The 18,721-nt window shown below is 40.9% G+C and overlaps 1 protein-coding gene across 4 annotated transcripts in view; it reads right to left on the reverse strand.

Annotated features, from left to right (window-relative positions):
- Positions 1-18,721, reverse strand: part of BRCA1 (BRCA1 DNA repair associated) — a 51,418-nt gene continuing 32,697 nt past the window's right edge. For all 4 annotated transcript variants that reach the window (XM_033091590.1, XM_033091591.1, XM_033091588.1 and 1 more), the window contains exons 15-23: positions 16,892-17,190; positions 12,736-12,823; positions 10,180-10,257; positions 9,651-9,691; positions 7,451-7,534; positions 4,635-4,689; positions 3,027-3,100; positions 1,983-2,043; positions 1-1,124 (exon numbers count right to left, since the gene is read on the reverse strand). In XM_033091590.1, the coding sequence (XP_032947481.1) occupies positions 1,009-1,124; positions 1,983-2,043; positions 3,027-3,100; positions 4,635-4,689; positions 7,451-7,534; positions 9,651-9,691; positions 10,180-10,257; positions 12,736-12,823; positions 16,892-17,190 (896 nt within the window). In that variant the 3' untranslated portion in view covers positions 1-1,008. The remainder of the gene's footprint in view (positions 1,125-1,982; positions 2,044-3,026; positions 3,101-4,634; positions 4,690-7,450; positions 7,535-9,650; positions 9,692-10,179; positions 10,258-12,735; positions 12,824-16,891; positions 17,191-18,721) is intronic.

Below are 18,721 nucleotides of genomic sequence, written 5' to 3' on the forward strand. Positions count from 1 at the left end.
GTTTGCTACTAAGTTTATTTGCAGGTAAACAGCACAACATTTACAAAACGTATTTTGTACAAGCAAGTCTACGCTGCCCTCACACACTGGCGGCTGAGGAAGACCTAGTCCCTCCAACAGTTATAAACAGTCCCGGATCATGAGTTTATAAAAACACTTTCTCTTTCTTCAGCAAACAAAATTATTTATGAAGCTCAGCAATAGGGAGCAAAGGGGAAAAATTACCTCAAGGAAAGCAACAGCTCCTTTCCTGGTGGGATCTGTCATTTTACAGACATGAAACATTCATATCAGAGATCTTCTCTTTCAAAAGGATGGGTTACATATCAGAGCTACGACAGTAAACATTTTATTTATTACTGATAGGGAATTAGAAGACTCTTTGGACACCATTTCTTACCGAGACTTTTGGAGATCAGGGTCAGCATGGCTCCCTTCTCCTCTAACCCTCAAGTTTCATCTTTCTATCCATTGCCGGCCTCTGAATCCCCTTCCCAATGCTCCATTTGAGAGCTGCCAAGGACTGTTCTGATGTTAAGTCACACCACAGATCACCTTCCATTGAAGGGCCCGAGTCTTGGCTTTTATGAACATAGGGTTTTAGAGAAACAAACTCGGGGAAACCATCTGTTCTCCTGAGGCCAGCCACTCTGTGCCCTCAGCTCTAAGCCAACAGCCCCAGCACAGGGAATAGGGCTGATAAATGAGTCAGCATCTTACTCAATTGGTGGCATTTAAAATGATTTTAAATTCTTTTCAGGTAAAAAAATCACCGCAATTTTGTGCTCATGGCAGATTTCAAAGGGAGGCTTGAAGTAGAAAATCTTTAAGGGACCCCTGCATAGCCAGAAATTCTTTTCAGGCTGATGTACCTAAAATATTTAGTAACTGGGACTGTGGAAAGATTGAAGAGGAGTTCCCAGGGCCTGGAAAAAGGCCATTTCCTCAGCTCATGCTGGGGGTCCTGTGGAGATGGACCCTGTACACTATACACATGGCTGGCTGGAATCAGCAGGAGATCTGGGGTACCAGGTAGGTGTCCAGCTCCTGACACTGGTAGAGGGCTACGCTGTCCAGTACCCACTCTCGGGTCACCACAGGTGCCTCACACATCTGCCCAATCGCTGAGAACAGAGAAAACAAGCAGAGATTAGTATCAGTTCACATTTTCCCAGACCGGTCTCTAGTCAGTTTACTCTGAGCTCGGGGTTACTCAGGTAGGAGCAAAATTGTCAATCTTAAGCAATGCTTGGGGACACAGGACCTTACTCAGAAACTCGAGGCATGACTGCTGGTGAAAGCCTACAGCTTCTGACAACTCTATTAACATGAGCTCCAATCTGATAAAGGAAAAGCCACCACAGAAAGCAAAACAGCATTGCAATTTAATGATGTGGAAACATATTTGCAATATCTTAAGTGAAAATGCACAACAGCAACGATGAGCATGATCACATTTGTACAAAATCTATGTGTGTGTGTGCGCACATGTATATATACACACACGTACGTATATACACGCGCATACATGCCCGGAAGAAATTTATGGTGATCATCTCCAAATAGTGGGATTACTGGAATTCTTTGGTTATATCTGTGCTCATTTCTATTTTAGGTGATGAACATTCATATTTAACCACCCCAGTGGAAACAGTTCACGCATTGCTTTTATAATGCAAAATAAAGTTTTGAAAGGACATTTTAGCCATTCATTCATTCAAATATTTATTGAGCACCTAGGATATGCTAAGAACTGTGTTAATTAATTACTGGGTAACCTGTAGTGAACCAAACTCATCCCACAGGACTCCATATGACACAGGTACATGTCTGTGGGCTTCTGGAGCCCCACGAAGATGCACCATCTACTCCAGCTGATCTAAATGGGAACTTTAGACCTAAAATCACCACAGTAATTGGCACCCTTAACCTGGGCCCTCCATCCCATACTCCTCTGGATGAAGGCTCACAGTAGGACTTACCTTGGAGACCACTGTCCTCTGTCCAGGCATCTGGCTGCACGACCACAATTGGGTAAGTACCCTGCATGCCCAGGAAGGAAACATTGAGCGTATCAGAATAGGACTTTTGGAACAGTCACTTCACCATTTCTTTCTTTTTTAAAAAAAAGGAGGGTGGGGCAGGCCGGTGGCTCAGTTAGGGCCATGCTCCTAACTCTGAAGGCTGCCGGTTCGATTCCCACATGGGCCAGTGGGCTCGCAACCACAAGGTTGCCAGTTCAATTCCTCTAGTCCCGCAAGGGATGGTGGGCAGCGCCCCCTGCAACTAAGATTGAACACGGCACCTTGAGCTGAGCTGCCGCTGAGCTCTCGGATGGCTCAGTTGGTTGGAGCGCGTCCTCTCAACCACAAGATTGCCGGTTGGACTCCTGCAAGGGATGGTGGGCTGCACCCCCTGCAACTAGCAATGGCAACTGGACCTGGAGCTGAGCTGCGCCCTCCACAACTAAGATTGAAAGGACAACTACTTGACTTGGGGAAAAAAAAAAAAGTCCTGGAAGTCCACACAGTTCCCCAATAAAGTCTTGTTCCCCGTCTCCAATAAAATCTTAAAAAAAAAAAAAAAAAACTATATAAAAAAAAACAACAACAAAGGAGGGCGCAGCGCAGCTCACAGTGGCCCATGCAGGGATCGAAGTAGCAGCCTTGGTGTCATAGCACCATGCTCTAACCAACTGCGCCAACCAGCCACCCCACCTTTTCTTGATGGTTTGCTAAAGCAGACTACTTTGGGGCAAACAGAAAGAAGGGAAAAGGGCACATGGCAAAAAGGAAGGGCTCCAGGGCCCTCAGTGTATTAAGTACTTCTAGTCTCAGGTCTTTGTTCCTCCCTTACCGATGGAGTCTTCTGGCACAGACATGTGATCAGAGAAGGCTTGGGGTGAAGAAAGCCTTCTTAGGCTACTTTGGGGGGTTTGAAAGGACAGATGAGTGATGCCTTGCTCAATCTCCAGACAGAATATTAATACTGTGTCCTCCCCTTCTGACAGGACACCAAACGCTTACCTTGCCGAGGGTGAACGAGGAAGGCTCTTTCACCACAGAAGCCCCACAGAGCTGCACCATCCACTCTAGCTGATCTAAACAGGATATTCAAACCAGAAAATCACCATAGCAACCCGCACATGTAACGTGTGCCCTCTACCCCATACTCTCCTGAATGAAAGCCTCCAGTAGGACTTCTTAGTGGGAGTCTCTGTGTCTCTGCCCCAAAGGGACAGAAAGGCCTTAAGCTAGAATCTGTAGTAGGGGGAGGGATTCTAAGTCAATTTGCTACCTACTCTGGTTGTCAGTCCCCATAAGGCCATTTGGTAGCTAAGGTTTAATAGTATCTTAAATAAAACACTTTTAAAGAGAAAAAAAACACCAAAAGCCAAGATCTAATTTACATTAATTTGACTAAAGTGCTGGCTAAGATAGTACTGTGAAAAAACTCCCACCTGCCTTCCCTCCCTTTTTGCCTAATTCTGTGTTGGTAATTGATAATCAGTCACTGAGCGCACCATACTCAGTAGTAATTACTGTCAATGTTGAGAGACAGGAAGATAATTCATTCAGTCAAAAACTAAACAAAACAAAACAGAAAAACCTTTTCATCCTGGACAGAGACTCAGCACATCAGCTGGGAAAGGCTACATGCTAAGCTGCAATCAACACACTCAGGGGACTAGAATTCAGGAGAGGTTACAGAAATGTTCCAGTGCACCTGGAAAATCAGCACAGAAATGACCAGTGGGTGAATGCTCTTTTCTGTCAGCCCATTTCTGGGGATGGCTGAGGTGCTTCTGTTTGTCTGAGTGCTCTGAGGTCAACTGACTCTCCTCCAAAATGATAGCTGTGAGACTCTGGTTTTCATTACACCAAAGTACAAAACCACAGAGAAGCCTTTGAGTGTGGCACTTGGAAATTTCATAAAAATCCAATCAATAACCAATAAAGAAGACATAAGCAAAATTACTTTTTCAGGTTCTTGTTACTGTCACGCTTCTGTCCCTGACCAGATGCTAAGGCCGTCTTCTGAGGAGTAAGAGGGCCTGATCCCTGGGGCAGAAATGGGCACAGAAGCAAAGGTGGGTGGCCTTTGTTTCCAAAAGAAGGAACTAAATCAATCCACACCGGAGCTGCAGTGTGTACAACTCCAGAGCTGAACCCCACAGCACTCCTATACGTAACATCACATTCAGTGTCAAAGTTCATTAGCAAAGTGTTCAGCAAGAGTCTTCCTCTGCTTGGGGCCTATATGGGGCTCCACGCCCATAGGGCTTATGCAGCTGCTGTGCTTTCTTTTCTGTGTCAAATGAAGATGGTTTAGGAAGAGAACTCTCTCCCTAACTTATTATCCACCCGCTTCTTAGAGCAAAGGGCAGTAAGGGCAGTTCTACCCCATCTGGGCACAGAACATTCTCTGTCCTAGATATTAATTCTTCACTGCCTTCTAGCTCCTGAGAAGGGGCACAGGGCTAGTTATTTTTGGTCACAGGGTAACATTTGTCTGACAGGTGGCAGGGAAACAGACTAACCTCTCTCCAATCTGAGGAACCCCCATACAATAATCCCTCCTGTAACACTGCACTAAGTAAGGGAAAGGCTGGTGCTGTTCTTCCAGTCTCTTACCTGTAGGCATGTTGGTAAAGGGCCCATAGCAACAGATTTCTAGGCCCCTGAACATCTGGGAGAAGCCAAGGACAGAAGGATGGAGAGAAAAAAACACTAGTTATAAAAGAGGATGGGTTTTATAAAAAACAATATAAAGAAACTCAGAATGAAAAAAACTTTTTTCCTTTTCTTTACCACCTGACAATTTCTGCTACACTTCCCAAAGAAAACTGGTCCAGTGTCCAGAACACTGGTGGATTCTAAAAGACCTTTTTGAAATAGTCGTCTGTAGTTGATCCACTCTACAGTCATGCTTTGTCACTCAAGGCCTGAGCAGCCCACCTTGCCACCAGTCAGGCCCAGGCTCCTCCCTGATGGCCTTTTCCAGGTGACTTCACTTCTTGATAGAGACGAGAAAAAGGAAAAAAGGTCCCTCTCTTGTTTCATGGCAAGAAATTCAGCTATTAGCCAACGTTTGATGTTAATCCAGACTGGGTACATCGATACTAACCATAACCGTAATTGGCAGAGGTCTCCGTGTAAATGCACGTGCTCCGACTTCCTTCTGGTCCTGAGCATGTGTTCCTGCCTTCACACTGCCCCGAGAATGCCCATGTTCCTTCAGGGACAATGAAGTGAAGCCTTGTTCTGCCTCTCCTCATCTATCGAGCTGACCTCACTGCCTGGTTTCCAGGAGACACTGATCCCACTGCACCTCCTAGGAACCTCGATAGCACTGACCCAAAGGCCTTCCTGTGACAATGAAAATGTTCTATATGTGGATTAAGAAGGTAGCCACGAGTCACGTGTAACTACTGAGCACCTGAAATGTGGTTAGGATGGGCGAGAAACTAAATTTTACATTCTATTTAATTTTAGTTATTTAAAATAGCCCCATGTGGCTGACGGCTACGATGTTGGACAGGCAGATTCTTAGACATGCATTGGCTTCGGTTCTTAGGGAAGAACTTGGGTATCATTTAGAAGAAATCTAAAGTTGTGCCAGTTGGCTGGATATATATCATTTGAGTAACCCTCATTCTCCCCATTCCACTAAAAAGAAAATCGCCTAGGTTCTAGAACTCATCTTGCTTCAAATAAGAGAGACTGGGATAGAAAAATCAGGAAGCTAAAAACATGTGACTGACTACCTTTTAGGAAACCCTCCCCCCACTCCCAACTACAGCCAGAGGAATGAGAAAGGGCAGCGAGACAAATCTGTTTCTGTTTTAAGTGACAGCCTCCATCTGCACCTTCACCATATGAATAAACTGCATCCCCAACCTGTTGACAGGACCTAGATGCTCATAATTCTAAAAGTTTTCCCCAGGCAATCAGCTGGAGCCAAATCTTGCTGTAAAAAGTACAAAAGATTAGAAATTTTTACGTCCAGGCTGACACTCATTGAGGAGGATAGCTAGTTATGAGATAAGAAATTTGAAGTTTCACCTCCACAAATACATTTCTCTTCCACAGGAAAATACTATGGTGATAGTTTGTATCTTCAGAATGTCATTCCTTTGATCTGGCACTTTCCATCATTGCCACCCCAAATGCAGGAAAAACTCCCACACACTGGAATTTCCTTTGAAAAGAGGGAGAGCCTGGTGCTAATTCTGCCTTGCATACAGTGGAATAAACACAAATGGCTGGCTCATACAGAGCTCCCCTGGGTTGAAGGCAGACGCAGAAATAGGACCAGCAGCATTTTTTGGCATCTGGAAGTTACTTGATAGGTTCAGAGGGTGAGGGTGGGCTGACCCCAAAGGTTCAAGGTCCCAGGGCTTGATTTGTGACCATCTCCCACATTAGTTTTCCTTGGAAAATCACCTCTGTTGGTTCTCCCTCAAGTTCTGTAAAGGGACAGAAGGCGGCCCGTATGAGGGTGTTCTGCAATGTCTGATGGTGCATACTTGAAAGGGGAAGAAATGCAGACAGGGAACATGAGCACTCAGTCAGGGACCTGAGAAAGCAGCTGTCTCAGGCCTGACAGGCAGGTGTGAGATCTTGCCTGGACCTCTTCCTGAGAGAAGGACATAGTTTTGGCTACATCAGGTGTTACAGGATGATCTGGGGAAAGTCACTGAGTCTTCCTGGGTCTCTAGTCCTTCATTTGCGAAGATGTTAGACTAATCTATTTTCCTCCTCGGTGAAACCTTCTACAACTTTCCAAGAAACTATGGTATTATCATTAAGAGCTCAGATTGTGGAGCTAGACTGTGGTGTGAGCTTGGGCAACTTATTCAATCTCTCTGAGCTTCAATTTTCTCATGTATAAAATAGACATAATTATAGTACATGTCTCATAGGGTTGCTGTAAAATTATCAATCAGTTACAATATGGTTGAGTGTTTAGAGCTGGCATATAGTGAACATTATAGAGATTAGCTATTGATTATCAATCACTTTCACGTCTACGCATCCACTGCGTACATCAGCCTTCACAGCACTTACCAAACTGCTTTAGAGAAAGACACCATGGCGAAGTGGAAAGAGCAAAGGCTTAGATTTACATCTATTTCAAATCCCAGCTCTGCCACTTAGCTTTGAACCCCAGAGTGGACCAAATTACATTGCTTCTCTAAATTTCTAAGGTCCTTCATTCATAAAATGGAGATAATACTTATTTTATTTATCTTGTTGGGCTAGGAGAACTAAAAAAAAAAAAAAAAAGTTATCTATATAGAAGTACCTAGCTAGTGCTCTAGCCGTGAGTACATAACACCCCTTACAAGACGAACGAGACCACCTCTGCGAAGCGGGCAGGAATGCAGAGAGATGGCGGTTTTTGGCCGTTTTGGGGGTTTTTGTCAACATGGGGAGAAGGGCTTTACCTTATTGTCCTGGGATTCTCTTGCTCGCTTTGGACCTTGGTGGTTCCTTCCATTGACAACATCCCCTCTGACCTCAAAATCACACTGAAAGAAACCAAACCCAAACCACAGGGATCAGAGGAAGAGAAGCCTCCTTCAATGGGAGCAGAGTAGATGTATGATATTTAAGAAATACAGTATCACCAGGCGAGGTTTTGAACCCTTCCCACCCCCAAAATCATTCTTTCTGGTGGACTGGATGAAATGACCAGTATCTCAGCGGCTGAAATCAATTCCCTGAAGCAAATCTTTGTGGGCAGAAATGAACAATTGGCTTTTCACCTCACTGGGACTTAATGTATTTTAATTTTCAACATCTATCTCCTCTCAAAACATTCACTTAGCATTTAGATTAAACTGCTAACACTGTGCTGTTATAAAGATAACTGGAGAATTCCTGATCTCTTAAATCAACTGTGGGCTTCTCAGATTTTCATTGAGAGGTTTAGTTAATGAAACCAACATTATAAAATATACATCTAATACACTGAAAAAAAAAGGTTTTTTTTATAATCACTACTTTGACTGATCAAGGACGAGGGAAGAAAAAATCAGGAGACTGGGGAGGTTAGAGCTTTTGGGAGAAATTTTGGGAAGAACGCTTAGAAACAATTCTGACTGAAACTCAAGATTGTAGGGAAGACCACATCTGTTGCCAAGACTATTATGAAGAAAAATAGTCATGACAGTACAACCACAGGTTGCTGTTATGTAATCTATTTGAAGATGACTCTCATATTTATAGTCCTGATTGTACCCCTGTGCCTCTTTAACCTCTCTACTGGGAGATATACTAGTATTAAATCCCAAAATTCACTCATCTAACAGAGCTCTCCTCCTGCCTCCTGCCTTTCTCCCCTCCCACTATGCCCTTTTCCCATTTCTTCCTTATCTAATATTAACATCCATTCCATTGTTCAGGTCAAAACCCAAAGCGTCACTCCCTCAATTCCTCTCATTGCCTCATCCTCTAAATTTAACCCATTAGTAAGTCCTATCTCCAAATATATCTCAAACCAACCTTTTCTCACCATCTCCATGTCTCCAATTACCCTATGCAGAAAATTCAAATTCTTTACCATGACTTACAGCAAATCTTACCCGATCTGGCCCTTGTCTATGACCTTTTCCAATCCCTTGTCTAACCCCTGCTCCCTACATACTAGTCACCACTTATTACTCTCCAGCTACACTAGTCTATTTGTCTTGAACAAACAAGCTCATTCCTGTCTCAAGACCTTTATGGTTGCTGTCCCTCTGCCTACAACACATTATCTATATTTTTCAAGGCCAATACTTTCTTGTGTTTCAGGTCTCAGATCAAGCATTGGAAGCCATCCTTGGTCTCCTTAACTAAAGTAGTCAACCTCTGTCCCCAGTTAATTCCTCGTCTGCTATTCTGTATATTTCTTCCTATTTACTGGTATCGTAAGCGATCTTTATTATGTGTATTTCCCCTCAATAGAACAAGAATCCCGCCAGAGCAGGGACCTGTCAGTTTTGTTTATTGCTGTATTCTTGGCACCCAGCACATATTAAGCTCCCAATAATATAAGTCACTGAACGAAAAGTTAAAACCAACAAAAACGTCAATTAATTATGAATATGCTAAATAGTGTGTACCAGTTTAAAAGTGCTTTTGTTAATTTTACATTGCCTGATCTGTTGTCATCAGCAGCTCTTAGACGGCTGTTTTAAAATTATTCCTCCTCCCACACTCATCTTATTTCCCTCTCACCGGTCTCAGTATCAGAGTAGTATCTCTTTGAAGGAATCTGATTTCTAAACAGATACATTTGCATATTAATATGAAGGATTTTTCTTCAACAACCTTGAACACACAATTCTCTACAAAGGTGTATGCATGTAAGATTTAGGTGGGCCTATTTCTTTTGCTTATGAGTCTTTTTTCCTGCTTGATTTTTCCTTTCTCTGAGGAAAGGATTATTTCTGCTGAAACTTAGAACAAATGAGCGAGGACACAGAATTTCTGGGTTTGCTCTGCATAACTCTTGATCCCCATCATCAAGGAAAACCCGTGGAAAGTGGTCCGAGGAAGGAAGCAGCTAAATTTTCGGTGATTATGTGACTCAATAGCATAATCTATGGTTTCATAAACTAACCAAGTCTTTCTGATTAGTTTATAACACAAAGTACCTACCTCATCTAGAATCTTTCTTTCTTCCATAGACTGGGTCACCCCTAAAAAGATCACAAAGACAGGTCACAACGCAGAAGAATATGCTCTTTTTACAGAGGTGGATGGTGAAGCAATCACATGAGAGCACAGAAGAAATAATACAGAGTGGAGGTCCTCTCTATAAAGTCAGCATTTTAATAAGGCTTGTAGCAGAAATTTCCTTCTGGAGACACAGTTAATGCTCAATCCAAACATAAAAGTGCCTGCTGCAGATGGATTTCTGCCTACTATTAAATAAATCCCTAGTTTATATGCTAACATTGCTAGAACAGATTAGGTCCTATTAGTTATAAAAAGAAATCCATTTTCCCAGCATCACCAGCTTATCTGAACAAAGATATGCATTCAAGATAAAGCTAGTTTAGTGTTATCATTAAAGACCTTTTGGTAATTCAGATTTGGCATCAGCAAAAACCTTAGGTGTTAAAATGTTAGGTGTAAAAATGCAATTCTGAGGTGTTAAAAGAAGGGAGAAATACATTGTACTTACAGAAATAGCTAACTACCCATTTTCCTCCTGCAATTCCGAGAAAATATTTCAGTGTCCGTTCACATACAAACTCAACATCTGCAGAACGAAAAACATCCCAACGATTAATAGAAGTTGAAAACAAAGTCAGGAAGTGCTGCCATAAGATGCTAAAGAACTCCAGGTCCATATGCTACTGGAAATCAACCTGGATTGATGATTCCAACACCCCTGGTGATAGACTCAGAAGCTGGAAGCACCCCTAATGATAACCAGCAGCCTTTACCTGGAAGGAAGCCTGGAAAAGGCCGATATGAAGTTAACACCAGAGGAAATGTCTGCCCTATCTTCTAGATGTCAAGACTAGCTACAGACATCCAACACTATGTTCAAGGAATTATCCACATCAGTAATATTGACACCCGTGAGTGGGAAAATCCAGTTTTACTAGATGGTAACATGTGAAAGGAGAAGAAAACAGTATTGTTGAAATCCTGCATCTGAAATGGCAATATAAGTGACACATTTTCACTCCCAGAACTTCTCCCTGGGAAACCCTAACCTCCTAATTCCTAATTTCCCTGAGAGGGACAGGAAAATACAGAGTAATCTCGTAGCTTTTCTCCTTTCTACTTAAGTATTTCAGAAAGCAGTAGCTGAAGAATCACTTCTGTTTATTTCCTAGTGTTTCAAAAGACTCCTTTGAAGAACTAAGCAAACTGAAGAAAGAACACTTAGTTTTAAACAGGAGAAATGTATTTAACTAAATCCTAGCAGCAACAGCCATTCTCCCTCAGAATTCTTCACAAATTGTCAAAATTTTTTTCCCTTTCATCACAATTTTATAGCTTTTTGTTTAACTGCTGCAAAAGAGGATTTAATAATATGCTTTAAACTAAGAAATTTCATTCAGCTTATTTTTAGTTCAACAGTGTTGTACTATCTTTGAGTTTAAAGACTGAATTACTTTAGATTTAATTTACATTTTAAAGTTTCCTTTTCACCTTCTAGCAGCTTTGATCCAAACCTATCGCTTAAGATATATTAAACTTGAATGACATTCATCTCTAAAATACTACTTAGTTTGAGGTACCTTGTTCTGGCACCTGGTTCCTGTGAGTATTCTCCTCTGACTTTGTGGTACGATCTATATACAGTAGAAACCTAACATCTTAGAGGTCTTAAGGCAATGTGCCCCTGCCAAGGAGGCTGGATCCCCTGCTCAAGGACCTGCAGTCATGTGAACAGAAACATCCTGGAGTGGACCACTGGATTTCCAGGGAGTCAATTTTGTTAGAAAGGCTTTTTTTTTTTTTTTTTTTGGTCCTCCCTCCCCCCAACTCCGAGTCAAGCCGTTGTTCTCAGTCTAGTTGTGGAGGACGCAGCTCACTGGCCCATGTGGCAATTGAACCAGCGATCTTGGTGTTAGGAGCACAGTGCTCCAACCACCTGAGCCACCCAGCTGTCCTTAGAAAAGTTTTTAAGAGCTGAGTTATAATCTGCGTCTGCTGTGTGCTGCATGCACTGGTCTCTGCTTCTTGGAGCCCCTGAGGAAGTCTAACTCCTGTTCCAGATAACAACTCTTCAACTATTTGAAGACAGTTGTCTTGTTCCCTTAAGTCTTCTCATTCCTTCAGCTGTTCTTCAACTGACATTGCTCTGAATTCCTTTTCTCCATGCTTATCATCTACCTTTGAATAAACACTAACATGTCAGTGACCAGCTTAAAAAGAAAGTATGGTGCTCAAAACATATCTTCCAAAGAAGCTAAACACCTTTGTAATAACAAACAAACAAACAAACAAAACAACCTATCTTCTAGGTAGATACTCCAGCAGAGAATACAGTGGGGTGGGGGGAAGGTCAGGATCAGCAGAGAATACAGTGTGGGGGGGGGAGGTCAGGATCTTTACTTCACTTGCTCCAGACATGAGGCTTGTATTAATGAGGCCCAATTTCAAATGAGCTTTTCCGCAGCCCTGAAATGTTTACCCAGATTTAGCTTATAGTCAACTAAAAGCCTCTAAGGTCTCTGTTACCATGGGAGTCACAATTAGGATTTCAAAAGGGGAAGGTATAGGACAAACCAATTTCCCCCTTCACCTTTTCCTTTTTCAAATGCTAGGCTACCTCAGAGCTGACATTGGACTTGTTTCCTGAAAAATTCTCAACCACACTGAAACTAGTATTCAAATGATCTAGGACATGGAATGCACATGGAGCTAGGGTTTCCAACCATCCAGATTTTGAATAAAGACTCACTTCTGTCCCATTTTCCTCTTTGCCCCACTTGTTCCTCCAGGACTTCGGCTCTGTGTTACAGAAAGCCCTTCCCACAGACTAGCCCAGGGAGGATGGACCAGAAGTGGTTCATCGTTCTGGCTCACCACACACCAAATCTTAACCCAAAAGAAAAGGGGGTGAGGAAGTAGCAAAACTATTATTTTTCTTCCATAAGTTAGTAATTGATTGATTATTGGAAGACTTTTATCCAGCCTACGCTTACCAAATATTCCCATTTCTTCACACAGTTTTATGCAACAGATGCAACATATTCTATAAAGGTTCTTGGCATACCTGTTTTCATAATGACATGAGTAGTCTCTTCGGTAATTAGATCAGTTAAAACAATGTGGTGTTTTCTGGCAAACTTGTGCACAAGCCCCTGAAATCAAATCAAATATTACATTATAATAAATCACCTCTAGCATACAGCTTAGTTATTAGTCTAGTTTTGTTATTAGTTATCTTCCATTTTTCTCAGAAAAAGCATTCTGTTTCTTCTAACATGCCTGAAGCCTCAAAATAAATAGCAATTTAATACAAATTATGTATAAATCAGAAGAAGAAATTCTAAAGTAGTCCATGCTAGCAGACATGAACTATAACCAAAGATGCAAAATAATTTTCCCTTTAATAGCAGACATCATTTGAATCCCTAAGACAATTAGTTTCTTCATAGAGTGACACTCTTACTATACTATAATTTAGATACATCAGCCTACACTATATGAGCCAAGAGGTAACTAGCCAATATAGAAAGTTATGCTACCGTGTTTCCCCGAAAATAAGACCTAACCAGACAATCAGCTCTAATGCGTCTTTTGGAGCAAAAATTAATATAAGATCCGGTATTATGTTATGTTATATCATATATATCATATTATATTATAGTAAAATAAGGCTGGGTCTTATATTAATTTTTGCTCCAAAAGACGCATTAGAGCTGATTGTCCGGCTCGGTCTTATTTTCGGGGAAACTTGGTATATACATATACATGTATGTGGCTTAAAAATAAGATGACACCTTCTCCCTCTGATAGTTACTTTAAAACATTCAAATCAAGAGTGCATAAACTATCAATTGTTCTTAAGGAGAAGGACTGGAAGAGACTCGTATTATTCCCAAAAGAAATCTAGAGCCTTCTAGCTATTGTCAACCCAATAAAAATCAATAGGCAGTAAAAGAAATTAACCAGATCCGTTATGGACACAGTTGACGTAATTAGTAGCTACTGTTTGGTAAATAACTCTGATTACCAAGGGCCATCATTTATCAGCCATCACCACCCATGCCAATATTTATGTGTTGCACAATATTGCAGGAGATCAGGCTATCTTTCTTTCATGCTGTCTCACTCCCCACTGCCACAGGGCACTGAAAAAGGCAGGCTAGAGAAGCTAATGACGTCCTCCCCCCTTTGCCACTGCCCTCTGCCAGGATCATTAGCAATTCTGAACTGATTAATTGCTGAAATCCCAGCCTTGAAACAGTGTTCAGTTAGAAGAGCAACTGCTGAAAAGATCATCTTAATATGGGCTTCAGAATTAATCATGTGTAATACAGTCAGCAGCTTTCATAATAAATTTACCACACTTCAGCAAGTCTGAATAGAGCTGAAGTTTTCCTCTTTGCTTATTTAAAGACAATATGTACCCAAGCCACTTATAGTCTCATCTATAGCTCAGAATTGCTCATGGCAAGAAAGATTAGGTCCTTTTAGCCTTCTCTGAAAAGCTGAACTCGCTAAACAAAAGAAGGAATGCTGATTTTCAAGGAATAAATGGGAATTCTGGATATGTACACAAATGATCAAGAGAAATATAAACAGACAGAGGTACGAATTTTCAGAGCAAATAGCTGGTCTGGGCATCTGGTTGTGAAATGAGAAATCCAGCATTGTTGACGAGAATTTATTCATTATATCTATTAATACGATGGCAGACATAGCTTCCTTTGTCCTTTTAGTAGTGGGGCACATCTGGCCACAGGGAATGTTATGGTAAGCTGCTACCCATAAAGAAATAGGGATGAAAAATGGTTCTTATCCTAGGAAGGATATATTAAGAAAGATACTTAAGACTGACTGGGTCATCTCTCAATGTGTAATAAATGACACCCACTACTGAATCCATTTGATACTCTGGTGTGTTATCTTATCATGGTTCTTTAAGAAATATTCACTCAATTATTGTGTTATAAAGTGATACCAATGGTGATTAATTACAGGGGAAGTAAATTTTCTAAGATGTCTGAAATCTACACTTGACAAAAGTAGAAAAAAGATTTCAATGGTTTCACTATTTCAATGGGTATTTTTCCACAGTGTAAAACAATTCCTTTTTCTGGAATGAGGGGCCCAAGGAGATGTCAAAATCCTAACAGGGAGGGGGTGTTTTAGGGCAGAAATAACAGGGCAGGTTACTGAATGATTGTGTCACAAGCCAGGATAAAAACAAATATACACTGGAGAAATGCCATTATCTGGCAGTGTGCTTGGAACCAGTTTGAATTTGGTTAATCATCCTGGTACATTCTTTCATGTGTGACACACAGCAGGGAAAGAAAAGATGCCTTCAGGGGAGTAGAGATACACCTACTTGCTTTTTTAGATAAGAAAATTAAAATAAAAAAGCTCTATATCATACCCCAAAACATAACCTCTGCTAATATTTAATATTTTAAGTACGAGGTGTGATCAAAAAATATGGTGAATGTTTAAATAAAAAAAATTTATTACAGTAAAAGACACATTGCTGCTAATCCCCCTCAAAATATTCCCCCTTGCTTTGAACACACTGATCCCATTGTTCTTGCCACTTTCTGAAACAGTTCTGGAAATCCTCTTTCGTGAGTGTCTTTGGTTGTGCTGTCATAGCTGCTGTGATGCCCTGAATCAACTCAAAGCGTTTACCTTTCATGGTCATTTTGACTCTGGGAAGAACCAGAAGTCACACGGTGCCAGATCTGGTGAATAAGGTGGATGAGGACACCCCATAATGTTTTTATTTGATAGACACTGCCAGACCCGAAGCGATGTGTGACACAGAGCCTTTCCTGTTGTGATCAACAAATACGGTGCATGCTGCTGCCGAGTGCCATCCAATAGAAAGGCAGGGATCTTTAATACAGGACGCAGCGTGTGGAACTTTAGTAACAGTGTGTGACAAGTTTCAACTTGTTCGGTGTAATCAGTTGGGTGTGAACTATGGTTGAGAGAAGGTATGTTTTAAAGTGTGTCATATATCATACTCCATTATGATAATGCTCCATGTCACACACTGCTTCTGGTACGGCAATTTCTGTCAAATAAAAACATTACAGGGCCGGCCCGGTGGCTCAGGCGGTTAGAGCTCCGTGCTCCTAACTCTGAAGGCTGCCGGTTCGATTCCCACATGGGTCAGTGGGCTCTCAACCACAAGGTTGCCAGTTCAATTCCACGAGTCCCGCAAGGGATGGTGGGCTCTGCCCCCTGCAACTAAAATTGAACACGGCACCTTGAGGAGAGCTGCCTCCCCGATGGCTCAGTTGGTTGGAGCTTGGGCTCTCAACCACAATGTTGCCAGTTCAATTCAATTCCTCCAGTCCCGCAAGGGATGGTGGGCAGCACCCCTGCAACTAAGATTGAACAGGGCACCTTGAGCTGAGCTGCTGCTGAGCTCCTGGATGGCTCAGTTGGTTGGAGCGCATCCTCTCAACCACACGGTTGCTGGTTCGACTCCCACAAGGGATGGTGGGCTGCGCCCCCTGCAACTAGAAAACGGCAACTGGACCTGGAGCTGAGCTGTGCCCTCCACAACTAAGACTGAAAGGACAACAACTTGACTTGGAAAAAGTCCTGGAAGTACACACTGTTCCCCAATAAAGTCCTGTACCCTTTCCCCAATTTAAAAAAAAAAAAAAAAAAACTTAAAAAAAAAAAAAAGATTAAAAAAAAACCCCAAAAACATTCCAGTGTGTCCTCATCCACCTCATTCACCGGACCTAGCACCAGATCTGGCACCGTGCAACTCCTGGCTCTTCCCCAAAGTCAGAATGATTCAGGACATGCAGGCAGCCGCAACAGTGCAATTAAAGACACTCATGAAAGAGGACTTCCAGAACTGCTTCAGAAAATGGCAAGAATATGATAAATGTGTTCGAAGCGAGGGGGAATATTTTGAAGGGGATTAATGGCAATGTGTCTTTTACTGTAATAATTTTTTAAAATTTAAACATTCACTTATTGTTTGATTACCCCTAGTAAATATATACAAAGTAATCCATGCCATAGCTTTATCTAGGTCCAAATTTTTCAGAAATTAGTAACAAATTAAATTACATAGAATTGTGCCTGTTTCCTAAATTTCTTCCTGTAGGTTTTATTCATTGTTAGTAGCTATTTAAAACTATTTGCAGCATGTCAATGAAGTCTCTGTCCTTAGGAAGATACATATGGATGGATACACTTACAAGTTCTTTGGGGGTCAAGCCTGATGCCACCATAGATATTCTTTTGCTGACTCTTTTTGTTAAAGATATCACTTTTGGATTCTCCCTGCTCACACTTTTCTCTCTCACAATATTAGTAGTATGAGCAGCGGCTGGACTCTTGGCAAATTCTTCAACTTGAAATTGGGGTAATTTCAAGGTAGAGGTTGAAGTTGGCACGCTGTAAACATGAGCCGGCTCTGGAGCTTTGTCTTCAGAAGGTTCAGACTCAAGCTCATCCGAGAAGAGGCTGATTCCAGATTTTAGGTAAGGGGTTCCCTCTGAAAGAAATCGGGGAAGAAGTTTAATCTACATGACAACGAATCTTGAATTACAATGTCTAGTCTGTGCTAGGAACTAAAAAGATAGATCAAGTTAGGTTAAGAGAAAAATGGGTACACTAAGTACACTGCTGGTGGAAGTGCAAAGTGGCTTAAATTTTCTAAAGGACAATTTGGCATTATATTCCAAAAGCCTTGTGTGTTTACACTTCGGTCAATAAGTCAAGCTTTAGAAATGTATCCTAAGGAAATAAAAGATGTATACAAAAGTTTAGTCATAGGAATGTTCAAGGCAACATTGTTTATAACAGTAAAGTTTTAGAAACAACCTAAATGCGCAATAATAGATTAAATAAATTATGGCCCATCTGTTCCAATGGAGTACTCTTCACCCATTACACTTAATTACAATAAAACGAAGAAATGCACACACCCAAGTTCATTGCAGTATATTCAAAATAGCCAAGAATGCAAGCAACCCAAATGTCTCTCAATGGATGAGTGGATAAAGAGAATGTAGTATATAGCATATAATAGTTTCTAAAAACTGAATGAATAGCTTTAAAAAAAGAAAATCCTGCCACATGCTACAAACATGGATGAACTCTGAGGACACTGTGCTAAGTGAAAGAAGTCAGTCACAAAAAACACACAAATACTGTGTGATTCCACTTATATGCAGTATCTAAAGTAGTCAAACTCTTAGAAAGCAGAATGGTGGTTGCCAGGGGATGGCAGAGTGGGAAATGGGGAGGAGGTGAAATGGAGGGTTGCTGTTTACGGGGTAGTTTCAGTTTTGCAAGATGAACAAATTCTGGAGACCTGTTGCACAACAATGCAAATACACTTAACATTACTGAACAGTTAAAAATGGTTAAGATGGTAAATTTTAACTTGTTTTTTATTGCACCTAAAAGTAAAATAAATTTTAAAATGCCATTGATTTTAAGATGCTTCAGAAGATGCTATTCTACTTCAGAATCTTACCATGAAAAAAATTTGCATCTTAGAATCCATTAAACGCAAGGTCTTATTTATTTTATCTACTTTAAATATTCCTTTTTTATTACCTATATTCTCCAACTGTTTGGCAATGAACATATAGTACTTTAATAAGGATTGAAAAAAAGGTTGAAAAATGAGAAATACTCAATTTTTGTTTCTTCATCCATGATATCATTAACGTTTGCACTTAATAAATCATCTGATATCATTACCAAATTAAAAATAGGAGATCGTCTCTGAAACATTTCAGAAAATGTCACATCATTGGCAAGCAAGCATAGCTTAGTGGAATGTATGAGATTCCTAAAATGACCCTAATTAATTAAAATGGCCAACTACCACATTTAGATACCAAAGAGCATCTTTTATGACAATGTGTTTGAGATTAATTTAAAACTTTCTTTACTAATTAAAACTTTGATTTACAAGCCATAAAACACATCATTCCTTTAAAGTGATTTATAAGGCATAAAATATATAGTCATTTATATTCATTAATTTGTAAAATAAAAGCTTACTTTGGAGA

This window comes from Rhinolophus ferrumequinum, chromosome 21, assembly GCF_004115265.2.
Source record: "Rhinolophus ferrumequinum isolate MPI-CBG mRhiFer1 chromosome 21, mRhiFer1_v1.p, whole genome shotgun sequence".
Taxonomy (NCBI): Eukaryota; Metazoa; Chordata; class Mammalia; order Chiroptera; family Rhinolophidae; genus Rhinolophus; species Rhinolophus ferrumequinum.